This window comes from Camarhynchus parvulus, chromosome 4 (assembly GCF_901933205.1).
Source record: "Camarhynchus parvulus chromosome 4, STF_HiC, whole genome shotgun sequence".
Classification (NCBI taxonomy): Eukaryota; Metazoa; Chordata; class Aves; order Passeriformes; family Thraupidae; genus Camarhynchus; species Camarhynchus parvulus.
In genome coordinates this window covers 2,256,908-2,280,602 of record NC_044574.1, presented here as the reverse complement: position 1 = coordinate 2,280,602, position 23,695 = coordinate 2,256,908, and the positions used below count along the sequence as shown (strand labels likewise).

General features: G+C 65.5%; 2 protein-coding genes across 2 annotated transcripts; one reads left to right on the top strand and one right to left on the bottom strand.

Moving 5' to 3' along the window:
• Window positions 1-1,577: 1,577 nt before the first annotated feature.
• LOC115903770 (rho-related BTB domain-containing protein 2-like) lies at window positions 1,578-7,430 on the top strand. Its single transcript, XM_030948469.1, has 9 exons — window positions 1,578-1,840; window positions 2,118-2,221; window positions 3,883-4,068; window positions 4,447-5,243; window positions 6,059-6,177; window positions 6,426-6,576; window positions 6,786-6,874; window positions 6,962-7,067; window positions 7,139-7,430. The coding sequence occupies exons 1-9, from the start codon at window positions 1,649-1,651 to the stop codon at window positions 7,306-7,308; spliced, it is 1,914 nt and encodes a 637-aa protein (XP_030804329.1). The 5' UTR covers window positions 1,578-1,648; the 3' UTR covers window positions 7,309-7,430.
• A 1,431-nt stretch (window positions 7,431-8,861) lies between these two features.
• Window positions 8,862-16,018, bottom strand: WDR54 (WD repeat domain 54). Its single transcript, XM_030948482.1, is given in 11 exon segments — window positions 8,862-9,755; window positions 9,757-9,812; window positions 9,920-9,994; window positions 11,313-11,475; window positions 11,556-11,656; window positions 12,336-12,463; window positions 12,536-12,592; window positions 13,412-13,478; window positions 13,577-13,639; window positions 15,061-15,271; window positions 15,988-16,018. Coding segments are annotated over 11 exon segments (1,014 nt in total). The 5' UTR covers window positions 16,008-16,018; the 3' UTR covers window positions 8,862-9,682.
• Between the last annotated feature and the right edge of the window lie 7,677 nt (window positions 16,019-23,695).

The following is a 23,695-nucleotide window of genomic DNA, read 5'->3' as shown; positions in this document are numbered from 1 at the left end:
TGAGGGTGGCTCTACAGGGATGGGGGTCCTGTATGAGGGTCCCTGTACTGGGATGGGGGTCCCTGTACTGGGGTGAGGATCCTGTACCAGGTTGAGGGTCCCTGTATGAGGGTCCCTGTACCGGGATGAGGGTCCCTGTACTGGGATGAGGGTCACTGTAAGAGGGTCCCATACTGGGATGAGGGTCCCTGTACTGGGATGAGGGTCACTGTAAGAGGGTCCCATACTGGGATGAGGTCCCGTACTGGGATGAGGATCCTGTACCAGGATGAGAGTCCCATACTGGGATGAGGATCCTGTACTGGGATGAGGGTGCTGTGCCAGATTCCCATTTCAGGACATGGATGCAGGTTCCAGGACCCCACTCTGGAATGCCAGTGGAGGTCCCAGGATCCCAGAGCAGGACACGGATGTCACAGCAGGACGTGGGGCAGGTCCCAGGGGCCCATGCTGGGCCGTGTGCCCGGTTCCAGCACTGGAATGTGGCTGCAGTGCCAGGATCCCACCCCAGCATCAGGGTCCCCAGACTGTCCCCCCTGTCCCTTCCCCCGGCCCTGGAGCCTCTCCCCCATTCCCTTTTTACACCAGGAAATGGGATTTTGGGGGCTGGGGGAGTCACTGGGTCCCCCTCGACCATGAAGGGGGTGACGGGGGGGTCCTGGGGACATTCCCAGCCCAGAGTCTGGCCTGGCCCGTCCCCACACGGCTCCTGTCCCAGAGCCTCTCCCCGTTCCCTTATTTGGGCACCGCGGCTGGAAAATCCCAAATCCCCGGGGAGGAGAAAAATGCTGGAAAATGGGATCTTGGGCCCAGGGACACGCCCAGCCCAGTGCGGCGAGCCCTGTCACCCCCGTCACTGGTGGCACTGGTGGCGCTGGTGGCACTGGCATTACTGGTGTCACAGGTGTGGCTGGTGTCGCCGGTGTTACTTTCTACTGGTGTCACTCTTACTGGTGTCACTGGTTTTACTGGTTTTGCTGGTTTTGCTGGTACCACTAGTGTCACTGCTGTCATTGCTGTCACTGCTGTCACTGCTGTCACTGCTGTCACTGCTGTCAGTGACGTCACCGCTTCGGCTGGTGTAACCGGTAGTGCTGGTTTGACTGGTGTCACTGGTTTAGCTGGTGCCACTGGCGTTACTGCTGTCCCCGGTTTCACTGGTGTGTCCCGCTACTGTCACCGGTGTCACTGATGCCACTGCTGTCGCTGCTGTCGCTGCTGTCACTGATGCCACTGGTGTCACCGCTGTCGCTGCTGTCGCTGCTATCGCGACCCCGCCCCCCCGCCCATGTGGGCGTGGCCTCCCATTGGGGCGTGCCGTGTGACCCCGCCCAGTGGGCGTGGCCTCCCGCGGGTGTGGGCGTGGCCCCGAGGGGGCTGAGCCGTCACGTGGCGTTGCGGCGCCCCCTGGCGGCGCTCCTTTGTCCGCGCGCGGGGCGGGGCCGCGGGGGGCGTGGCCAGGCGGGCGGTGCCGCGCGGGATTGGCGGGGCGGGGCGGGGCGGGGCGGGGCGTGCCGCGGCGGCGCGCGCTGATTGGCTGCTAGGCGGGGTGGGGCGGGGCGGGCGGGGAGGGGGTCGGTAACGGGCCGGGGCCGGGCGGGGGGCGCTGAGCGGGGCCGCTCCGCTGCCCGGGGCCCCCCGCGCCCCCATGGACCCCGACGTGGATTACGAGCGGCCCAACGTCGAGACCATCAAGTGCGTCGTGGTTGGCGACAACGCCGTGGGCAAGACGCGGCTGATCTGCGCCCGCGCCTGCAACGCCACGCTGAGCCAGTACCGGCTGCTGGCCACGCACGTGCCCACCGTGTGGGCCATCGACCAGTACCGCGTCTGCCAGGAGGTGAGTGAGGGCCGCGGGCACCGCCGGGCACCGGGCGAGCGGGGGAACGGCGGGAGGGGCGTTACCGGGGACGCCGGGCATCGCCGGGCACGGAGGGGCACCGGGGCGGAGGGGGAACAACAGGGGGTACCGAGCACCCGGGAGCAGCCGGTACCGCGAGGGACACCGAGGGAGGAACCGGGAGGGGGCAGCGGGGGCACACCGGGGTGGTCCCGGTGGTTCCGGGCAGGGCGGTCGGTGATGGTGCCGTTCCCGGTGCCGTTCCCGGTGCCGACAGGTGCTGGAGCGCTCCCGGGATGTGGTGGACGAGGTCAGCGTCTCCCTGCGCCTCTGGGACACCTTTGGGGACCACCATAAAGACCGGCGCTTCGCTTATGGCAGGTGGGACCGCGACCCGCCGCCGGAACCACACCCCCTACCGGCACCGGCACGCCGAGACCCCCCCCGGCACCCCGGCTGCTGGCACCGGCAGCCCAGCCCCCACCCCCAGCCGCCGAGCGCCAGCCCTGCCCATCCCGGGATGCACAGAGCCAAAGGAGCCCCTTGGGCTCATGCCAGCGCCCGGGGAGCAGCTCTGGCACCCCAAACCCCATCCCCCTCCTTTGGGGACACACCTTTGGGGGCACCCTGACCCCAACACTGCACCCCCCGAACCCGCCGCCCCGAGCAGGGCCCCTCCGGAGCTGTGGGTGGGGGGCGGCTCCAGGGGGGCTCTTGTGGTGCGGGAATCCTTCCGGGGGGCGCTGGGCTGGCCGCAGGAGGGGCCCCCCCAGATCTCCCGTGTCCCCCCGGTTGTAAACAGCCGGTCCCCGTGGCCGCTGGCACGTCCGGGGCTCTCTTATCGCCGCCGCCCCGCGCCAGCCCCGCGGCTCCGCTAATCTCCCCGCGGCACGGCGGGGCTGGGGGGGGCTGGGGGGGCCCTGTCCCCGTGGCTCGCGGTGGCCCCGGGGCTGCCCGGGGGCCCCGGGGGGGGGCGGTGGCGGCTATCTTGGTCTGGGACACGGGCCCGGCTCCAGCGGCGCCTCCCGGTCACGTCGCGTCCCGGCTCGGACTAAAAACAACCCGGGCCCGGGGCCACGCGGCTGCTCCGGGGACTTGGGGGCGCTGGCACCCCGCTGTGTGTCCTGGCACAGCCCCCCATGTACCCTGGCACAGCTCCCCATGTACCCTGGCACCTTGCACTCCCTGGGATGGCAGCGGCCGCCCCACGGTGGGCGCGGGGCGGGATTGGGGACAGCGGGCGTGGAATGTCCCCGGTGCTGGGGGCTGGCACCCACCCAAGCACCCCCCGTGGGACCCCCCTATGGCTCAGGACCACCACAGTGCCCACCCGTGGCTTGGCCGGCGGTGGTGACGCGAAGCCAGGTCCCGTGGGGTCCCTCCTGTCCCCTGTCGCTGTCACGGGGCTCCCAGAGGCCGTGGAGCTCCCAGGGGATCGTGAGGCTGCCGGGATCTCTGGGGCTCCCGTGGCTGGGGGGCTCTCAGGGGGTCCTGAGGCTCCTGGGGGGGGTCCCAGACTGGGGACAGTGTCCCGGGGCGGGGCTGGGACACGGGTGCCACCGGGGCAGGGCGTGTTTGGGGAGTGTTTGGGGACGTGTTTGGGGACGTGTTTGGGGACGTGTTTGGGGACGTGTTTGGGGACGTGTTTGGGGATGTTTTGGGGACGTGTTTGGGGACGTGTTTGGGGACGTGTTTGGGGAGTGTTTGGGGAGTGTTTGGGGACGTGTTTGGGGACGTGTTTGGGGACGTGTTTGGGGGCATGTTTGGGGATGTGTTTGGGGAGTGTTTGGGGACGTGTTTGGGGACATGTTTGGGGAGTGTTTGGGGATGTTTTGGGGACATGTTTGGGGATGTGTTTGGGGATGTGTTTGGGGGCGTGTTTGGGGACGTGTTTGGGGACATGTTTGGGGAGTGTTTGGGGACGTGTTTGGGGAGTGTTTGGGGGTGTTTGGGGATGTTTTGGGGACATGTTTGGGGATGTGTTTGGGGACGCCGAGCGGCGTCGGGAGGCACCGGGACAGCGCTGCCGCTCGCCACCGCAGGTCGGACGTGGTGGTGCTCTGCTTCTCGCTGGCGAACCCCAACTCGCTGCGGCACGTGAAGACCATGTGGTACCCCGAGATCAAGCACTTCTGCCCGCGCACCCCCATCGTGCTGGTGGGCTGCCAGCTGGACCTGCGCTACGCCGACCTGGACGCCGTCAACCGCGCACGCCGGCCGCTGGCCAAGTGAGCCCCCAGAGCATCACCCCCCGGCCCCGCGGGGACAGGGACACCTCAGTGTGTCACCACCAGTCCCGTTAAAGTGGGGACCCCTCCATGTGCTGCTATGGGGACCCCCAGTTTTGTCAGCACCGTGTTAGGGTGTGTCATCTCCCCGCTGGATGGGGTCCCCCTGTGGGTCAGGGGCTTCTGACAGCACTTGTGGGGTGGAACCTGTGCCCTGCCCGGTGCTCCTGGCTTGGGAGGCCCCCCTGGCACCCCCACAATGAGGGGTCGCCCTCCCAGCGCCCCTGGCATGGCCATGAGAGCTCCCAGCATCCTTGGAACGAGCAGGGGCTGCCCCGGACACGCTCCTCATCCCCCGCCCTGTCCGTGCCCCCCCAGGCCCATCAAGCCCTCGGACATCCTGCCACCGGAGCGGGGCCATGAGGTGGCCCAGGAGCTGGGGGTGCCCTACTACGAGACCAGCGTGGTGGCCCAGTTCGGGGTCAAGGACGTGTTCGACAACGCCATCCGCGCTGCGCTCGTGTCCCGCCGCCACCTGCAGTTCTGGAAGTCCCACCTGCGCAAGATGCAGCGCCCGCTGCTGCAGGCGCCCTTCCTGCCCCCCAAGCCGCCCCCGCCTCTCATCCAGGTGCCTGACGCCCCCCCGGGCCTGGGGGGCGGCCCGGCCGCGCTGTTCCAGGCCCCGCTCTGCGCCGACGTCGTCTTCCAGCTGCAGGGCGGCCACCGCGTCTTCGCCCACCGCGTCTACCTGGCCACCGCCTGCTCCCGCTTCTACGACCTCTTCACGCTGGAGGAGCCGCCCGGCGAGGGGGACGGGGACACCCGTGACCTGTCGTCGTGGGGCCGCGGCTTCCTGAGCCTGCGCTGGGAGGCGGTGGCCGACCCAGTGGCGGGGCGGGAGCGGCGGATGGCGGTGGTGGCCATGGACCGGGGCGTGCGGCCGGAGCCGCTGCGCGCCGTGCTGGAGTATCTGTACACCGGCAAGCTGGAGAGGCCCCACGGAGACCTGAGGCAGGTGGGGGCCGTGGCAGAGCTGCTGGAGGTGTTCGACCTGCGCATGATGGTGGCCAACGAGCTCAACCAGGAGAGCTTCATGAACCAGGAGATCACCAAGGCCTTCCACGTGCGCCGCGCCAACCGCGTCAAGGAGTGCCTAGCCAAGGGGGTCTTTGCAGGTATAGGGGGTGGGGTGGGGGCCTGTGGGGACGGGTGGGTCACCACTGTCACCTCCAGATGGTGTTACCTTCTCGTGGTGCCAGTGTGGTCACAGGGACATGGTCAACCTGAGCCCCCTCAACCTCTGAGGCCTTTGGAGTCTGGGGTCCTGTCCCAGTCAGTCATGGAGGTGCTGCTGGGGTTGGAGCGGCAGCTCTGGGCTGTGGTGGCCAAGGGGTGCTTGTCCCCATGGACGGGGTGTCCAAGGGATTCTTGTCCCCAAGGCAGTAGTGTCCCCATGGAAGGGGTGTTCAAGGGGTGCTTGTCCCCAAGGCAGTGGTGTCCCCATGAAAGGGACGTCCAAGGGGTGGTTGTCCCCAAGGCAGTGGTGTCTGAGGGGTGGCTGTCCCCATGGAAACGGTGTCCAAGGGGTGGTTGTCCCCAAGGCAGTGGTGTCCCTATGGAAGGAGTGTCCAAGGGATTCTTGTCCCCAAGGCAGTGGTGTCCCCATGGAAAGGGACGTTCAAGGGGTGCTTGTCCCCAAGGCAGTAGTGTCCCCATGGAAAGGATGTCCAAGGGATTCTTGTCCCCAGGGCAGTGGTGTCCCCATGAAAGGGATGTCCAAGAGGTGCTTGTCCCCAAGGCAGTGGTGTCTGAGGGGTGGCTGTCCCCATGGAAAGGATGTCTAAGGGATTCTTGTCCCCAAGGCAGTGGCGGTCAGTGAGTGGCTGTCCCTGGTCTGCAGTGTCCCAGGGGTGGCTGCCCCTGTGCTGAGAGGGACAAGGGATATCTGGGCGGTGGCTGTGTCCCCCGCTGAGCTGTCCCCTGTCCCCAGACGTGGTGTTCCTCGTGGATGACGGCGCGGTGCCGGCGCACAAGCCGCTGCTCATCGCCGGCTGTGACTGGATGAGGGCCATGTTCCGGGGGGGCTTCCGCGAGAGCTACGCCAGCGAGGTGGGGACCAGAGGGGACCTGTGGCTCTGGGGGGCAGGGTGGGCATCTTTGGTTGGGGTCAGGGGGCTGCTCAGAGCCCCTGGCCCAGGGACACGTGTGTCCTACTTCTTCCTACTGTGCTGGGTTGTGGGGGCTGTTCCAGGGCTGGGGGTGCTGTGCCAGCTCGGGCACTGCCAGGAGGGTCCCCCTTTCCCCCAGCCCCCTTTGGGGGTGTCTCTGAGCTCCCCCCAAACCCCCCGACCCCGCAGGTGTCCCTGCCCGGCACCAACTGCGCCTGCCTCCGCGCCGTCCTCGACTTCCTCTACACCGGGGTCTTCACCCCCACGCCCGACCTGGACGCCATGGAGCTGCTGATCCTCACGGACCGGCTGTGCCTGCCGCGGCTGCAGGCGCTCACCGGTGAGCCCCCCCTCCCCGGTATCCCCCGGTATCCCCCCCCAGCACCCCCGCGGTCCCTGACGTCACCTGCCAATACCCCGCTGCCGCCGCGGGGACCGACCGATCATCGATCGTCCCCGTGTGTCACTCGCTGTCCTTATGTAAGCACGGGGGGGCCCGTCCCCGGTGTGTGACCCCCCCCGAACCCCCATTTCCCCCCCCTGTCCCAGAGCAATACGCCGTGGACGAGCTGCTCCGAGCCTTCATGCAGCGCGTGGAGATCGACGAGCAGGTCATCATCTACCTGGAGATGACGCAGGTATGGGGGGGCTGGAGACCCCCGAGGGGGGGCGGGGGCGCACAGACACTCCCAGGTGATGGGGTGACCCCCAAATCCCCTCCCCAGTTCCACAACGCCCGGCAGCTGGCGGCGTGGTGCCTGCACTACATCTGCACCAACTACAACCGCGTGTGCCGCCGCTTCCCCCGCGAGATGAAGTTCATGTCCCCAGGTATGGGCGGGGGGCACGGGGAGGGGAGGGGGTCCCCAGCCGTGCCCTGAGCCCCCGCGGTGTCCCCGCAGAGAACCAGGCTCACTTCGAGCGGCACCGCTGGCCCCCGGTGTGGTACCTGAAGGAGGAGGATCTGTACCTGCGCTCCAAGAAGGAGCGGGAGCGCGAGGAGCAGCTGCAGCGCAAGCAGCACCCCCGCAGCAAGTGGTGCTTCTGGAGACCCTCACCCCCCGTGTCCTGAGCGGGGGGGCTCGGGGAGGAGACCCCCGTGTGGGGCTGGGGGGCTCGGGAGGGCTGGGAGCCCCTGGGATGAGCAGGGGGGTTCGGCCCTGGGGTCCCCGTGCAGGGTGAGGGGGCTCAGCTGGGCTGGGGGTCCCTGTGCTGAGTGGGGGGCTCGGGGCTGGGGGGCTTGGCTGGGCTGGGGGTCCCTGTGCAAGGCTGGGGGCTCAGGCTCTGGGACCCCCACACTTGACTTGGGGGGGGCTCAGCTGGGCTGGGGGTCCCTGTGTGGAGTGAGGGGTTTGGGCCTGGGGCGTTTATAAAGGGCTGGGGGGCTCAGCTGGGCTGGGGGTCCCTGTGTTGAGGGGGGGGCTTGGGCCCTGGGCTCCCATGAAGGGCTGGGGGTCCCTGTGCTGGGCTGAGGGGTTCAGCACTCCCACCCTCAGCCCCAGGGACCCCACACTGAACATAGGGGGTGGCCCAGGACCCCCCCCCGGGCTGTGGCTCTCAGCCCTGAGACCCCCCCACCCCACCACTGAACCAGGGGGCTTGGCCGGGGTGGGGGTCTCCAAGGGCTTGTTTACCCCCCCTCCCCGGCTGTTTACAGGCTCTGCCGGGTCGCAGCCCCCCGGTCCCACCGTGCCTTTCCCCGGTGAGGTGGGGGGGGCCGTGCTGAGCCCCCTCCCCACGGCAGGGCCCCCCCCGCCGGCCGCGGCCATCGCTGGTGCTACCTCTGACCGAGCAGTATTTGGGGCTGGGGGTGCGCGGGCAGCGGGGGCTCTGCCGCTCCCCCTTTCTTTCCTGGGGGGTCCCCACCCCCGTAGGGCTCTCTGGTGCTGTATTTTCTCCCCCCTCACCCACCGTGGGGTGGGGTGGGGTCCAAGCTGTGAGCAGGGCGGGGTGGGCGCGGGGAGGGGTCCCTGGGTGCTTGTGTGGCTGCGAGAGCCCCCGGCTCATCTCTGTGCCTTGGACCGGGGGGGGATCATTGTCCCTGTCGCGGGGGTGTGGCATTGTCGCTGTCCCCGGGATGTGTCCCCACCCCGGAGTGAAGGGGGGGAGCATTGTCCCCTCCCCCGGGCTGAACTGCACAACCGTTTTTACACTTTTTTAACCCAGGAGCACAGCGGGGTCCCCCCCCTGGCCTCGGGGCCCCACCCGGCCCGGAGCGGGGCCCCCCCACCTCAGCAGCGGCTGTTTTAACCTTTAATAAAGCTTTTTGTAACAGAGCCGGACTCTGCTGAGCCCCCCAAACCCTGCTGTGCCCCCCCAAACCTGCTGGGGTCCCCCAAACCCTACTGAGCCCCCCCAAACCTGCTGGGGTCCCCCAAACCCTGCTGTGCCCCCCCAAACCCTGCTGGGCCCCCTCAAACCCTGCTGAGCCCCCCAAACCCTGCTGTGCCCCCCCAAACCCTGCTGGGCCCCCTCAAACCCTGCTGAGCCCCCCAAACCCGCGCCCCCCCAAACCCTGCTGGGCCCCCCCAAACCCTGCTGGGCCCCCCCAACACGCCAGCCCCCCCCTTCAGGAAGGGGTGACACGGGGGGGCTTCACTGGGGTGTATTTATTGGGGGGGGGAACAGAACTGGGGGGACCTGACCCACACATTGGGGGGGCACGAGTGGGACCTTCAGGGTGGGGGGGTCATTTATGGGTGGGGGAGATCCCCGGCACGGCAGGAGGGGTGGGGTGGGGGTTGGGGGGGTTCCCCCCACCTCAGGGCCTGTCCCAGGCTGAGCCCCCCCCCCATTCCTCCCTCCCTGGGAGCAGAGCCTGGGGTCACCTCAGCTCCCGTGGGGGGGTCAGGGACAGTCGGGGGGGGGCTGCAGGGGACCTGGGGACGTCCCTGGGGTCCTGCTGCAGCTGCTGCTGCTGTTTCCAGCCCCGGAGCACAGCTGGGGCCTCAAACATCTGGCCAGCGGCCATGGGACTGCAGCGTCCCACGGGGATTTGGGATCCTGGGGGGGTGGGATGCAGGATGCCCCAGGTCCCCCGTGTCCCCCTGGCCTCCCTCGCCCGTTTTTTCCCCTCCCCAGGAGCGGTGCCCGGCAGATGCTGCACGCTGGGACGCCGGGCTGGGCTCTCGGGGCAGGAGCAGCAGGTAGCACAGGTTTCCCGGGATCCTCCCGTCCGAGCCGGCTCCGTTCCCAGCCACGCCACCCTCCGGGAAGGGCGGGAGGCCACGGGAGGATCCCGGAGCCGGTGCGAGCCACGGGAGGATCCCCTCGGGGCTGCTGGAGCCGCTCCCGGCCCTCGGGAGGGTTTTGGGGAGGGGGGATCCCGGCCGGAGCTGCAGGGGGGGGTCCGTGCTCAGCCCTCACCCACGGAGGAGCGTCCCGGCGTTCCCGGTGGATTGTCCCGGCATTCCCGGCGTTCCCGTTCTCCCGGCAGCAGCCCCGGCTCAGGCGGGGCCGTAGCAGAGGATCTCGCTCAGGTCGTAGCCGGTGACAGCGAAGGTGTCCCCGGCGGGGTCAGAAGCGGGCGCCACACACCTGAGTGTCTGTCACACACTCGGCGTGGCAGTGCTGCACCTGCGGCGGCCAGATCCAATTCCAGCCCCAATTCCAGGACTGCCACAGCTCCAAGGGCCACATCCCTGTCCCCTGTCCCCGTGTCCCTGTCCCAAACCCGGACCCACCTCGATGTCATCGGTGTCCGGGTCCCTGCTGAGCTTCCAGACGTGGACAAAGGAATCCTCTGCACCCGAGAGCAGCTGCCAGGGGAGCAGGGGGACAGTGGGGACACCACGGAGGTGGCAGCGCCACTGGCAGGGTGGGACACTGGGGTGGGATATCGGGGTGGGATTGAGGTTGGAATGTCAGGTGAGATGTGGGGTGGGTGAGATGCCAGGTTGGGATTTCAGGTGGGATGTGGGGTGGGTGAGATGCCAGGTTGGGATTTCAGGTGGGATGTGAGGTGGGTGAGATGCCAGGTTGGGATTTCAGGTGGGATGTGGGTGGGTGAGATGCCAGGTTGGGATTTCAGGTGGGATGTGAGGTGGGTGAGATGCCAGGCTGGGATTTCAGGTTGGAAGGCCAGGTGGGATGTGGGGTGAGATGCCAGGCTAGAATGCTAGCTGGGATGCCAGGTTGGGATTTCAGGTTGGGATTTCAGGTGGGAACGCCAACTGGGATGTGGAATGGGATGCCAGGCTGGGATTTCAGGTTGGAATGCCAGGTGGAATGTGGGGAGGAATGCCAGATTGGGATTTCAGGATGGAATTCTTGTCACTCTGGGACAGGAATCCACCTGGGATGCCAGGTTGGAATTTCAGGTTGGAATGCCAGGTTGAAATTTCAGGTTGGAATGCCAGGTTAGGATTTCAGGATGGAAGGCCAGGTTGGAATGCCAGGTGGGATGCCAGGCTGGGATTTCAGGATGGGATGCCATGTGGGATGCCAGGTTGAGATTTCAAGTTGGAATTTCAGGTTGGAATGCCAGGTTGGGATTTCAGGCTGGAATGCCAGGGTGGGATGCCAGGTTAGGATTTCAGGTTGGAATGCCAAGTGTGGTTTCAGGTTGGAATGCCAGGTTGGGATTTCAGGATGGAATTCAAGGTGGGATGCCAGGTTGGGATTTCAGGTTGGAATGTCAGATTGGGATTTCAGGTTGGAATTCAAGGTGGGATGCCAGGTTCAGGTTGGGATTTCAGGTTGGAAGGCCAGGTTGGAATGCCAGGTTGGGATTTCAGGATAGAATTCAAGGTGGGATTTCAGGTTGGAAGGCCAGGTGGGATATGGGGTGAGATGCCAGGTTGGGATTTCAGGTAGGAATTCAAGGTGGGATGCCAAGTTCAGGTTGGGATTTCAGGCTGGAATTCCAAGCTGGGATTTCAGGTTGGGATGCCAGGTGGGATGCCAGGTTGGGATGTCAGGTTGGGATATCAGGTTGGAATGCCAGGTGGATATCGGGCAGGATGCCAGCGTGGGATGCTGAGTGTGACCCCAGGTGTGACTCCAGGTGTGACACCAAGTGTGACCCCAGGTGTGACCCCAGGTGTGCCCCAGCTGTGCCCCCTGTCCCCCTCGTACCTTGCCGGTGAGCGGTGCCAGGTCGAGCGCGTAGATCCAGCGGGCGTGGGCGCTGAGCTGGGCGCGGATCCGCCCCGAGCCCGCCTCCCAGAGCCGGATCTGCCCGTTCCCGTAGCCCGCGGCCACGATCCCGTTCCACAGCGCCACCGAGGAGCACGTGCAGCTGGACACAGGGCCACGTGTCACCACCGCAGGGGTGTCCCCGCCTCGTGCCCAACACCCCGCGGCATGCCCGGGGCTCACCCGGATCCCGGGATCTTCCCCAGCAGCGTGAACTCCTCCCCGCTGCTCCACAGGCACAGCGTCCCGCAGTCATCGGCTGTCACCAGGTCCCCAGCCCCGTCCTGGGGGGAGAGGTGGCTCAGGGACACCGGGCAGTGTCCCCACTCTGCGATGGGGCACCAGGACAAGCTGGGACAGCTCCTGAAGCGCTGACGGGTCCCGTTGGAACTCGTCCGGCCCTGCCCACGCGGCCACGCCAGGGTGGATTTCGAGGAAGGATCAGGGCACCGGCACCCCTCCCTCCTTCCCTCCCTCCCTCGGTGAGGATTCCCGGCTCCTCCCGGCCCTGGGAATGCCCCAGTGCAGCCCTGGGAACCCTGGGAGCAAAGCCCGGGGTGGCAGTGGGAGGTGACACAAGAGCTCCGTGTCCCCACGGTGACACTGCAGCTCGGGAATGGCATCTGGGGGATGAATTCCTTGGGGATCCCAGAGCAAGGAAAGCTCAGTGACTCATCAGGGAAAGTGCTGAGTGGGAGGAAACTGCCAGGGAAGTCTGCAGCGACCTGCCCTGGGAGCTTCAAGGAGGTTGCAGGAGAGATGGGAGGAATTTGGGACAAAGGATGGCATGACAGGACACAGGGAATGGCTTCCCACTGGAGAAGGGGAGATTTGGGTGGGATTTGGAGAAGAAATCCTTCCCTGTGAGAGTGTGGCTGCCCCTGGATCCCTGGAAGTGTCCAAGGCCAGGCTGGAGCCACCTGGGACAGCAGAAGGTGTCCCTGATGAGATTTAGGGACATACCGGGGCCTGGCCCTGCTCGGCCGCGATGTCGGTGATGGGATCCCGGTGCTGCTCCAGGACCTCGCTCAGCGTCACGTTGGTCCCTTTTGGGGGGATGTCAAACACCAGCACGGCCCCAAAGGATGTCCCTGTGGGGTCAGGGGGGTCAGCAGGGGCTGGGCCAGCCCAGGGCCACCACCCTGCCCACGCCCTGGGCTCACCCACGCAGATGAAGCGGCCGCCGGCAGCGGCGATGCCTCGGGCAAACACGGAATGTGCTGGAAGGGAAAGGAACAGGTTTGTGTCACTGAGGGACAGGGATTGGGGAAGGGAACAGGTTTGTGTCATCCTGGGACAGGAACTGGGGAAGGGAACAGGTTTGGGACAGGGATTAGGGAAGGGAACAGGTTTGTGTCACCCTGGGACAGGGATTGGGGAAGGGAACAGGTTTGGGACAGGAATTGGGGAAGGGAACAGGTTTGTGTCACTGTGGGACAGGAATTGGGGAAGGGAACAGGTCTGGGACAGGAACTGGGGAAAGGAACAGGTTTGTGTCACCCTGGGACAGGAATTGGGGAAGGGAACAGGTTTGTGTCACTGTGGGACAGGAATTGGGGAAGGGAACAGGTTTGGGACAGGAATTGGGGAACAGGTTTGTGTCACTGTGGGACAGGAATTGGGGAAGGGAACAGGTTTGGGACAGGGATTGGGGAAGGGAACAGGTTTGGGACAGGAATTGGGGAAGGGCTCAGCCTGGAGCAAAGGGGGATCAGGGGCTGTGGGAAATGGATTTGTAGGAAAGTTTTACATTTGACAGAAGGGTTGGACAAATGGGGACCTTGTGGCTCTGCACAACTCCCTGACAGGAGGGGACAGCCAGGGAACAGGGACACGACGAGAGGGAGCAGCCCCAAGCTGTGCCAGGGGAGGTTTCGGTTGGATATTGGCAAAATTCCTTCCTGGAAAGGGCTGGAATTCCCACCCTGGCAGGGCTGGAGCGCCCATCCCTGGGGGGATTCCCAGCCCTGTGCAGGTGGCACTTGGGGACAGGGGCAGAGGTGGCCTGGGCAGGGCTGGGGGGGCTCGGGGGGATTCACCTGCCGGGAGCTCCGGGACATCCAGGGCGTGCCAGAACACCATGGTGGAGCCATCAGCATCGTACATCTGCCGTGGAGGGACAGGCTGGGACACTCTGGGGGGACAGGGGGACCCCCAGTGCCCCCCAGTGCCCCCCAGGGCCCCCCAGGGCCCCCCAGCCTCACCTGCACCCCGCGCTGGGACGTGAGCACCAGCAGCACCCGTGAGGGGAGCTCGCACCACGCGGCCTGTGGGGACACAGAGGGGACACTGAGGGACTCCCTGTCCCCTCCTGGGGACACTGAGGGACCCCCTGTCCCCTCCTGGGGACACTGAGGGACCCCCTGTCCTCTCCTGGGGACACTGAGGGACTCCCTGTCCCCTCCTGGGGACACTGAGGGACCCCCTGTCCCCTCCTGGGGACACTGAGGGACTCCCTGTCCCCTCCTGGGGGTCTTCCCCTGGAGAACCCCCAAAATCCCCTCCTGAAAGCTCTCAAACCCTCCCACAGGAGAACCCCAAACTCCTACCCCTGGATCAGGAACCCCCAGATCTCCTCCTGGAGCTCCCCAAACCCCTGCTGGAGCTCCCCAAACCCCTCCTGGAGCCCCCCAAACCCTTCCTGCTGGAACAGGAGCCCCCAAACCCCTCCTGGAGCTCCCAAACCCCTCCTGGAGCCCCCAAACCCCTCCTGGAGCCCTCAGATTTTCTCCTGGAACAGGAGTCCCCAAACCCCTCGTGGAGGCCCCTAAACTCCTTCTCCTGGAACAGGAGCCCCCAAATCTCCTCCTGGAACAGGAGACCCCAATTTTTATCCCGGAGCCCCCCAAACCCCTCCTGGAGCTCCCAAACCCTTCCTGGAGCTCCCCAAACCCCTTCTACTGGAACAAGAGCCCCCAGATTTTCTCCTGGAGCCCCCCAATCTGTCCTGGAGCCCCCAAACCCCCCCTCCTTGAACAGGAGCCCCAAATCTCCTGGAACAGGAGCCCCTAAATCTCCTCCTGGAGTCCCCCAGTCTCCTCCTGAAGCCACCCAAACCCCTCCTGCTGGAACAAGAGCCCCCAGATTTTCTCCTGGAGCCCCCCAGTGTCCAGGAGGAGATTTGGGGGGCTCCAGGAGGAGACTTGGGGGGCTCCAGGAGAAAATGTGGGGGCTCTTGTTCCAGGGCTGTGACACGACCCCTCCTCCAATGCCAAGGAGGTGCCAGGGCCATGACACGACCCCTCCCCTCTCAGTGCCAGGGCCAGTGACACGACCCCTCCCCAGTGCCAGGGAGGTGCCAGGGTTGGGGGGCACAGCCAGGGAGGTGCCAGGGCCATGACACGACCCTGCCCCCTCTCAGTGCCAGGGCTGTGACACGACCCCCCAATGCTGTGACACGACCCCTCCCCAATCCCATGGAGGTGCCAGGGCCATGACACGACCCCTCCTCAGTGCCAGGGCTGTGACACGACCCCTCCCCAGTGCCAGGGCTGTGACATGATCCCCCCTCTCAGTGCCAGAGAGGTGCCAGGGCCATGACACGACCCCTCCCCAATCCCATGGAGGTGCCAGGGAGGTGCCAGGGCTGTGACACGACCCCCCAATGCTGTGACACGACCCCTCCCCAGTGCCAGGGCGGTGCCAGGGCCGGGTGCCACCCCCAGCCCGGGCTGTGCCCGTGCCTCACCTGGGTCAGCAGGGGGGTGCTGAGGGCAGAGCCCCCTCCCCTCGCCTGCAGCTGCCGGGCCGGGCCCTCGCCGGGCAGCAGGCTGAGGCTGGAGCCGTGCACGGCCCCGAAGGCGGCGGCGGCGCCGCGGGGCGGGCACAGCACGGCCAGGTTGTTGTACAGGGCCGAGCTGCTGCAACGCAGCGCCAGGCTGCGCTGCCGCCGGTACGGCCTGCGGGCAAAGCGGGCTGCCAGGGCACCGGGGCACAGCCAGGGCACCGGGGCACCGGGGGGGCACAGCCAGGGGGGTGCCAGGGCCGGGGGGCACAGCCAGGGGGTTTGGGGCAGATCCAGGGAAGGGGGGGGGGACATGTCCAGGGGTCGGGGGGCAGATCCAGGGAAGGGGGGACAGATCCAGGGAAGGGGGCACAGATCCAGGAGAGTGGGGGGCAGATCCAGGTGGGGCTGGGGGCAGATCCAGGGGAATGAGGGGCAGATCCAGAGGAGCGGGGGCAGATCCAGGGAAGGGAGGGGGCAGATCCAGGTGGGGCTGGGGCAGATCCAGGAGAGTGGGGGGCAGCTCCAAAGGGGTCTGTGGAGCTCCAGGGGTCGGGGGGCAGATCCCGGGGTCGGGGGGCAGATCCCGGGGTCTGGGGGCAGATCTGCCCCTCTCCCCTCCCAGCGCCCCCCACATCCCCCGGCCCGAGCTCCTGTGCCAGGGACCCCAGCCCAGCCCCACCTCACGGAGCCCCCGCCCTCCCCGAGGCCCGTTCTCCCTCAGTGCCCCCGGTTCCCCGTGTCCCCGGTTCCCCTCAGTTCCCCCGGTTCCCCCTCAGTGCCCCCAGTTCCCCCGTTCCCCTCAGTGCCCCCGGTGCCCCCTCAGTGCCCTCGGTGCCCCTCAGTGCCCCCGGTTCCCCCCGGTTTCCCCTCCCCGCCCCCCCCGCTCACCCGGTGCTTGCCGCCGCCATGGAGACGCGTCGCGGCGTGATGACGTAAAGGCAGCCGGCGCACAGTGATTACGTCACGTTGCCGTGGAGCCCGAGACGCCAAAGGGGCGGAGATGGCCGAGGTGGGACTGGGAGGGACTGGGAGGGACTGGGAGGGACTGGGGGGACTGGGAGGGACAGGGGGAACTGGGAGGGACTGGGGGAACTGGGAGGGACTGGGGGATGTGGGGAGTTGGGGTATACTGGGATGTACTGGGATGTACTGGGGTGTACTGGGATGAGCTGGGGAGCCATGCTGAGGTAGGCTGGGAGGTACTGGGCTATACTGGGATGCACTGGGATGCACTGGGATATACTGGCATGTACTGGGATGTACTGGGATGTACTGGGATGCACTGGACTGTACTGGGGAGCCATGCTGAGGTGGGCTGGGAGGTACTGGGCTATACTGGGATGCACTGAGATGCACTGGGATGTACTGGGATGTACTGGGGATCCATGCTGGGGTGGGCTGGGCTATACTGGGATGTAATGGGATGTACTGGGATGAGTTGGGGGCCCATGCTGACGTGGGCTGGGATGTACTGGGATATACTGGGATGTACTGGGATGGACTGGGGAGCCATGCTGAGGTGGGCTGGGAGGTACTGGGCTATAATGGTATGCACTGGGATGCACTGGGATGTACTGGGAAGGCAGTTGAGGTGGGCTGGGAGGTATTGAGCTGTACTGGGATGTACTGGGATGAGCTGAGGGGCCACGCTGGGCTGTGTGGTGGTGTACTGGTACTGGTCCATACTGGGTGCACTGGGCTGTGTGGCACTGTACTGGTCCATACTGGGACACACTGGGCTGTGTGGTGCTGTACTGGTCCATACTGGGCTGCATGGCACTGTACTGGTCCATACTGGGCTGTGTGGCACTGTACTGGTCCATACTGGTCCATACTGGGCTGTGTGGCGCTGTACTGGTCCATACTGGGCTGCATGGCACTGTACTGGTCCATACTGGGACACACTGGGCTGCATGGCGCTGTACTGGTCCATACTGGGACACACTGGGCTGTGCGGTGCTGTACTGGTCCGTACTGGGCTGTGTGGCGCTGTACTGGTCCATACTGGGACACACTGGGCTGTATGGTGCTGTACTGGTCCATACTGGGCTGTGTGGTGATGTACTGGTCCATACTGGGCTGTGTGGCACTGTACTGGTCCATACTGGGATACACTGGGCTGTGTGGCGCTGTACTGGTCCATACTGGGCTGTGTGGTGCTGCACTGGTCCATACTGGGACACACTGGGCTGCATGGCACTGTACTGGTCCATACTGGGCTGCATGGCACTGTACTGGTCCATACTGGGCTGTGTGGCGCTGTACTGGTCCATACTGGGACACACTGGGCTGTGTGGCGCTGTACTGGTCCATACTGGGCTGTGTGGCGCCGTACTGGTCCATACTGGGACACACCGAGCTGTATGGTGCTGTACTGGTCCATACTGGGCTGTGTGGCGCTGTACTGGTCCATACTGGGATACACTGGGCTGTGTGGCGCCGTACTGGTCCATACTGGGCTGTGTGGTGCTGCACTGGTCCATACTGGGACACACTGGGCTGCATGGCACTGTACTGGTCCATACTGGGCTGCATGGCACTGTACTGGTCCATACTGGGACACACTGGGCTGTATGGCGCTGTACTGGTCCATACTGGGACACACTGGGCTGTGCGGTGCTGTACTGGTCCGTACTGGGCTGTGTGGCGCTGTACTGGTCCATACTGGGACACACTGGGCTGTATGGTGCTGTACTGGTCCATACTGGGCTGTGTGGTGATGTACTGGTCCATACTGGGCTGTGTGGCACTGTACTGGTCCATACTGGGATACACTGGGCTGTGTGGCGCTGTACTGGTCCATACTGGGCTGTGTGGTGCTGCACTGGTCCATACTGGGACACACTGGGCTGCATGGCACTGTACTGGTCCATACTGGGCTGTATGGCACTGTACTGGTCCATACTGGGCTGTGTGGCGCTGTACTGGTCCATACTGGGACACACTGGGCTGTGTGGCGCTGTACTGGTCCATACTGGGCTGTGTGGCGCCGTACTGGTCCATACTGGGACACACCGAGCTGTATGGTGCTGTACTGGTCCATACTGGGCTGTGTGGCGCTGTACTGGTCCATACTGGGCGCACCGGGCCGCTCCCGGGGGGCAGCAGGAGCTGGGGGTGCCTCTGTCCCGCCGCAGAAGGGGAAATCCCGCGGCGCCGGCCCCAGATCGAAGCAGGACAAGGCCCGAGCGCAGCCGCGGCCGCCCCGGAGCTCCGGCCGCGCCTCCATCCAGCCCAGCCCGTCCCCGGAGCCGCTGGAGCCGCTGGACGTGGAGCCCATCCTGGACGAGCTCCTGGAGCGGGTCCTGACCGAGGTCGCGCTGGCGGCCGTGGCTCGGCAGGTGAGAGACTCCCCCCCCCCCATAATTTGGGGAGCTTTTGGGGGGCTGGGGGGTGCGGGCGGGGTCTCAGCGCTGTGTCCCCAGCGGGTGCCATTCGCGGTGGCGCGGGCGCGGGATGCCATCCTGTTTGTCGCCGAGTGGCGCTTCCTGGTGCGGGATGAAGAAGTCCCGGAGCCCGACGGGGACCCGGAGCCCGAGCGGGACGGGGTCTGGAAGGAGGATGAGGAGCCCCCAGCCGGTATCTGGGACTCGTGGACCCCGCGCGTTGTCGCCGTCGCCGAGGCCTCTCCGCCCTCGGAAGAGGTGAGAGGTTCCCCGAGCCCCCGGAGCCCGTCCGGGCCGTGGGATGGCGGTGTCACCGCACCCTGTCCCCTCTGTCCAGCTCTCGTCCGAGGAGCTCTCCGAGGCAGACGAGGCTCAAAGTCCGTCCGTGGGTCCCGGCGGGGTTCCCGGTGTTGCTCCCGCCGTGCATTTCCCTCGGGCCCGCGGTCCCGTCCCGTCCGGGGCTCGCCCGGTGACAGCCAAAGGTCCCCTGGGCCGCGACACCGCCGCCGCTCCCGCCGTGGCTGTCCCTCTGTCCCCGGGCCAGGTGAGACGTGCCCCGATCCCCCCTCCCCGACACCCCTCGGGCTGAGTCCCAGCGGCTCCGTGGTGTCACCCACGGGGGAAGGACCCCAATGCCCGCACCCACACCGGGTCCCTTTGCCCGCCGCCGCCGCCGTTCCTCCCGCTCAGCCTCCCGGGCCGCGACCGCCGCCCCGCCCGAAGCCGCCCAGCGCTCCCCAGCCCCGCGAGCGGGGCCGCTGCCTCATCCGGTCCCACGAGAGGAGCCGCCCACCCTCCCGAGCCCCCGGCAGGCGCCGCCAACCCCCCCGGCCCCCGCAGCCCCGGGCGGCCCCGCCGGACGCGCCCCCGCCCCCGGTTCCGCCGCCGGTCGCACCCCCGGAACCCGCAGCGCCGGCAGCACCGGAGCCCCGCGAGCAAGAGGCACCGCCACCATCATCATCCTCCCGCTCCAGCGCGCCGTCCATCCATCCGCGCAGACCCTCCCGCAGCCCCGGCGTGCCCCGGCTCGGTGCCCGGCGCGGCGCCACCCGCTGGGTGCTGCCCGAGGTGAAGGTGCTGGACGTGAGCACCGAGGCCGAGCGGCCGCGCTTGGGAACATCGCGGAGCCGGTTGCCTCTACCGGGATCCCTCGTGCAGGTGATCCCGGGAACCGCCAGGGCCGCCAGGGCCGAGCCGCAGCTCTGCGACCCCTGGCTGGCCTCGGTCCGCCTGGCCCCCGGTGTCACCGTGCGCTGGGGACACTGCGAGCGCCGCGGGCCCGCCCTGGCGGGGCACGGCGACGACGAGCAGGGGGATGAGGCGCTGAGGAGGGCGGAGAAGGACCTGAAGCCCATCCTGCCCTACCCGGAGTGCCGGCTCTCGGAGTACGGAGAGGCGGAGGAGTGGCAGGACAGCCCGCTGGAAACGGAGCAGCTCCCGGGGCTGCGTCTCCCGTCGCCCGGCCCCGCTCTGGGGGGGATCTCTGTCGCCCCGACTGTCGCCGGTGCAGTGGCTGGAACAGGCCGTGGCCTCGGGGGACCCTCCCGGAGATCGAGGATCTTTTACTCAGAAGTAAATAAATAAAAAAACTAAAACACTAAAATGAGTTTTGCGGACTCCACGGTGCCACCAGCGCTCGCACCCGCACCCGGCGGGTCCCCGCAGCCCCTTTGTCCCCGAATGAGGAATGAGGGCGATGTGACGGTGACGCGTGTGGCTTTGCCCCCGGAGATCCCGTCCTGGGGAACGGGGACAGGGCGGGAAGAACGTGCCCGGAGCCTCCTCCGCCTTCCCGGCAGCTCCGGGCGCAGCTCGGGGTCCCTCGCTGGGGCTGTCCCCGCCCGCTGGGCCATCCCACAGGGACCTGCTCCAGCCCTGCAGTGTCCCCGCGCTGCCCGAAGGGGACTTCAGGGGACATCGCCCTCCTGCAGCCGCCCCGGGGCTGCAGAGTCCGGAGTGGCGCGGGCGAGCAGCCCTGGGGACACTGAGGTGGCACCGAGGACAGCGATGTGACACAGGGAGCTTTACCTGTCCCCCGAGCTGCATTCATAGTGACCCTCATTAGCAGATGAGTGGGCGTGGTTTCAGCTCATTAGCATGAGGTGCGATATCAGGCGTGGTTTTCAGTTCCTGTTCGGCACCAGGTGAGACCTCAGGAGCGGATTTCGGTTCCTCAGTTAGCAGAAGATGACGGAGTGGGCGTGGCTTTCAGTTCCTAATTAGCGTCAGAGTGCTTTCATCACTTAATTCAGCGCTCATCGAGGGTCCAATCTGGCGGCCCTACAAAAGAGGAAACCCCCAAATCACCCATCCTGTTTGTGATCCCGTTTTTCCTCCCGCGTTACTCAACACCGTAGGAACGCGGCAGAAACTCTTGGTGGAGGAAAAAACAAAAAAGCCCACGTGTTCTTACAGCACCGACGGGTTATTAAGAGCAATAAATGATGTGTCATTTCCTGACAGGGTGGCACTGGGGACAGTGGGGTGGCACAGGGGACGCGTGCCTCACCTTCCTGCCTGCTCCAGCCACTCTGCTGTCCCTCCTCGGCTCCCAGCAGCTCACGGAGCAGAGGGACCCGTGCCGTGCCGTGCCGTGCCGTGCCGTGCCGTGCCGTGCCACCGGCCGGGCAAAGGTCCCGCTGTGACCTCTGTCCCCAGCGCCACCCCGCGCCCGGCCATGGAGCTGCTGGGGGCTCTGAGCCCCCCGTGGTGGCTCCTGCCGCTCCTGCTGCTGGCCCTGCTGCTCCGGGCCGCTCGCAGGAGCTCCTGGGACCCCCGCAAGTGTCCCGCGGACCTGACGGGCAAGACCGTGATTGTCACCGGAGCCAACAGCGGTGAGCAGGGAGGGCGGGCGGGGACACGCATGGGGGAGGTGGCGCGATGGCTGAGGGGTGACCTGCAGGGGACATGGGTGTCCCTTGGCCAGCCCAGGACACCAGTCCCTGCTTTGGGAGTGCAAATGGCTGCAGAAGAAGCTGGTGGCCATCCTGGGCGCCCACAGTGTGCTCCTGGTGCCCTCTGCTCACCTTCCTTAACTCGGGACTGTTAATGGCTGACGGACAAGGCCACCATGGCCACCATGTCACACCAGGGGTGGGGTCACTGCTCCCACCTGTGTTCCACTGCTGGAGATGTCAGGACCTCCGGGCTGGGATTGGGATGTCCACACACACCCAGGGACAGAGTGACCCCACACGTGCTGGGCTCCATCCCCACCCCAGCGCCCACCATTTCCTGCTGGGAGGTTCTGACCGTGGCAGGGGCTGCCCAAACCCGGGGGCACCGACCCCAAAGGACCAGAAAGGCCTGGCAGGGATCTGCCCACACCCCCTCCGTGTCCCGCAGGCATTGGCAAGTGCGTGGCCATGGAGCTGGCACGCCGCAATGCCCGCACCATCCTGGCGTGCCGCAGCCGGGAGCGGGGCCAGGCGGCCGTGCAGGAGATCCGGGCGGCCACCGGGAACCCGGCGGTGCTGCTGAGGCTGCTGGACACCGGCTCGCTGGCCTCGGTGCGAGCCTTCGCCGCCGCCGTGCTGCGGGAGGAGCCGCGCCTGGACGTGCTGGTCAACAACGCCGGAGTCACCGGTAGGTGCCGGGCAAAGCCCTCCGGCCACAAGAGGGGTCCAGAACCTCGTCCCGATGCCCACGGCACTGCCCCCCCCGTGGGGGTACCAGCTGTCGGTTTGTCTGTGAGGATTGAAGGCATTTGAGACGGCAATTCTAAGCTGGGAAGATCTGTTGATCTGTTGGAAGGGAGAAGGGCTCTGCAGAGGGACTCGGATGGGTTGGATGGATGGCCAGAGTGCAACAGCATGGAGTTTAACCAGTCTAAGTGAGAATTGTACATTTTGGCCACAAAAAATCCCCTACAAGGTTACAAGCTGGGGATGGTGTTCAGGCAGAAAGGGACATGGGGGTGCTGGTCCAGAGCCGGTTGAATTTGAGCCAGAAACGTGCCCTGGTGGCCAAGAAGGCCAATGGCTCCTGGCCTGGATCAGGAGTGGTGCGGCCAGCAGGAGCAGGGAGGTCATTCTGTCCCTGAAGAATTGGCCGGAATGGTGTGGCCAGCAGGAGCAGGGAGGTCATTCTGTCCATGAAGAATGGTGTGGCCAGCAGGAGCAGGGAGGTCATTCTGCCCCTGAAGAATTGTCCAGAATTGTGTGGCCAGCAGGAGCAGGGAGATAATTCTGCCCCTGTACCTGGCACTGGTGAGGTCACACCTTGCGTGCTGTGTCCAGTTCTGGCCCCTCAGTTTGGGAAGGACGTTGAGATGCTCAAACACGAGGCTGGTGAGGGGCTTGGAACACAAACCCTGTGAGGAACGTTTGAGGAACTGGGGCTGTTCAGCCTGGAGAAGAGGAGGCTCAGAGGTGCCCTTATTGCTCTCCACACCTTCCTGAAGGGAGGTTGTGGACAGGTAGGGTCGGTCACTGACAGAACCAGAGGACACAGCCTCAAGCTACATCAGGGAAGGTATAGGTTGGATATTAGGAAGAAATTTTTCACTAAAAGAATAATAAAGTACTGGAATGCTCTTCCCAGAGGGGGGGTAGAATCACCATCTCTGGATGTGTTTAAAAAAAGACTGGCCATGGCACTTGGTGCTATGGTCTGGTTGAGGTGTGAGGGCATAGGCTGGACTGGATGATCTTAGAGGTCTCTTCCAACCTCATCATTCTGTGAGTCTGTGTTCAGACTCAGGTGTTTATTATTTCTTATCACTGAAACAGTCTCACTACTGTGAGTTCAGCAGCTTTTCATTAGAAGGCACAAAATCTCTTGTTATAAGGCCAACAATCTCTTGTTATAAGGTCCTTTAAGACTAAACTGCCCAATTAAGAACTGACATTTAGATTATTTTCCCTTTTAACCCAATAACTGATCCCAATGGGGACTTTTCTGCCCAATTACCAAAATGCCACCCAAACCCATGAAGAAGAAGAAGAAGAAGCATGAAGAAGAAGCCCAGGATGACACCCTGTGCCCTTCATCTTGCTTCCATCCACAACACACTAAAAACCCCAAAACCTCAATTTCCCACCTAAGTAATACACCTGCACTGCTCTCTATAATCTATTTCACACTTTTGTGGGTTCTAGTCTATCTTGAAGTCTGGGAAACTTTCTCCATGAGTGAGGGTCAGAGTCAGTGCTCCCCTGGGGGTCAGGGCACCCCAGAGCAGACAGAGAAATATTCCCAGTGCCCTGGGT

Coding starts and splice junctions, on each gene's coding strand:
- LOC115903770 (XM_030948469.1), top strand. CDS start 1,649: ATGGACCCCGACGTGGATTACGAGCGGCCCAACGTCGAGACCATCAAG. Junction 2,222..3,882: donor CGGCGCTTCGCTTATGGCAG/GTGGGACCGCGA, acceptor TCGCCACCGCAG/GTCGGACGTGGTGGTGCTCT. Junction 6,178..6,425: donor GCGAGAGCTACGCCAGCGAG/GTGGGGACCAGA, acceptor CCGACCCCGCAG/GTGTCCCTGCCCGGCACCAA.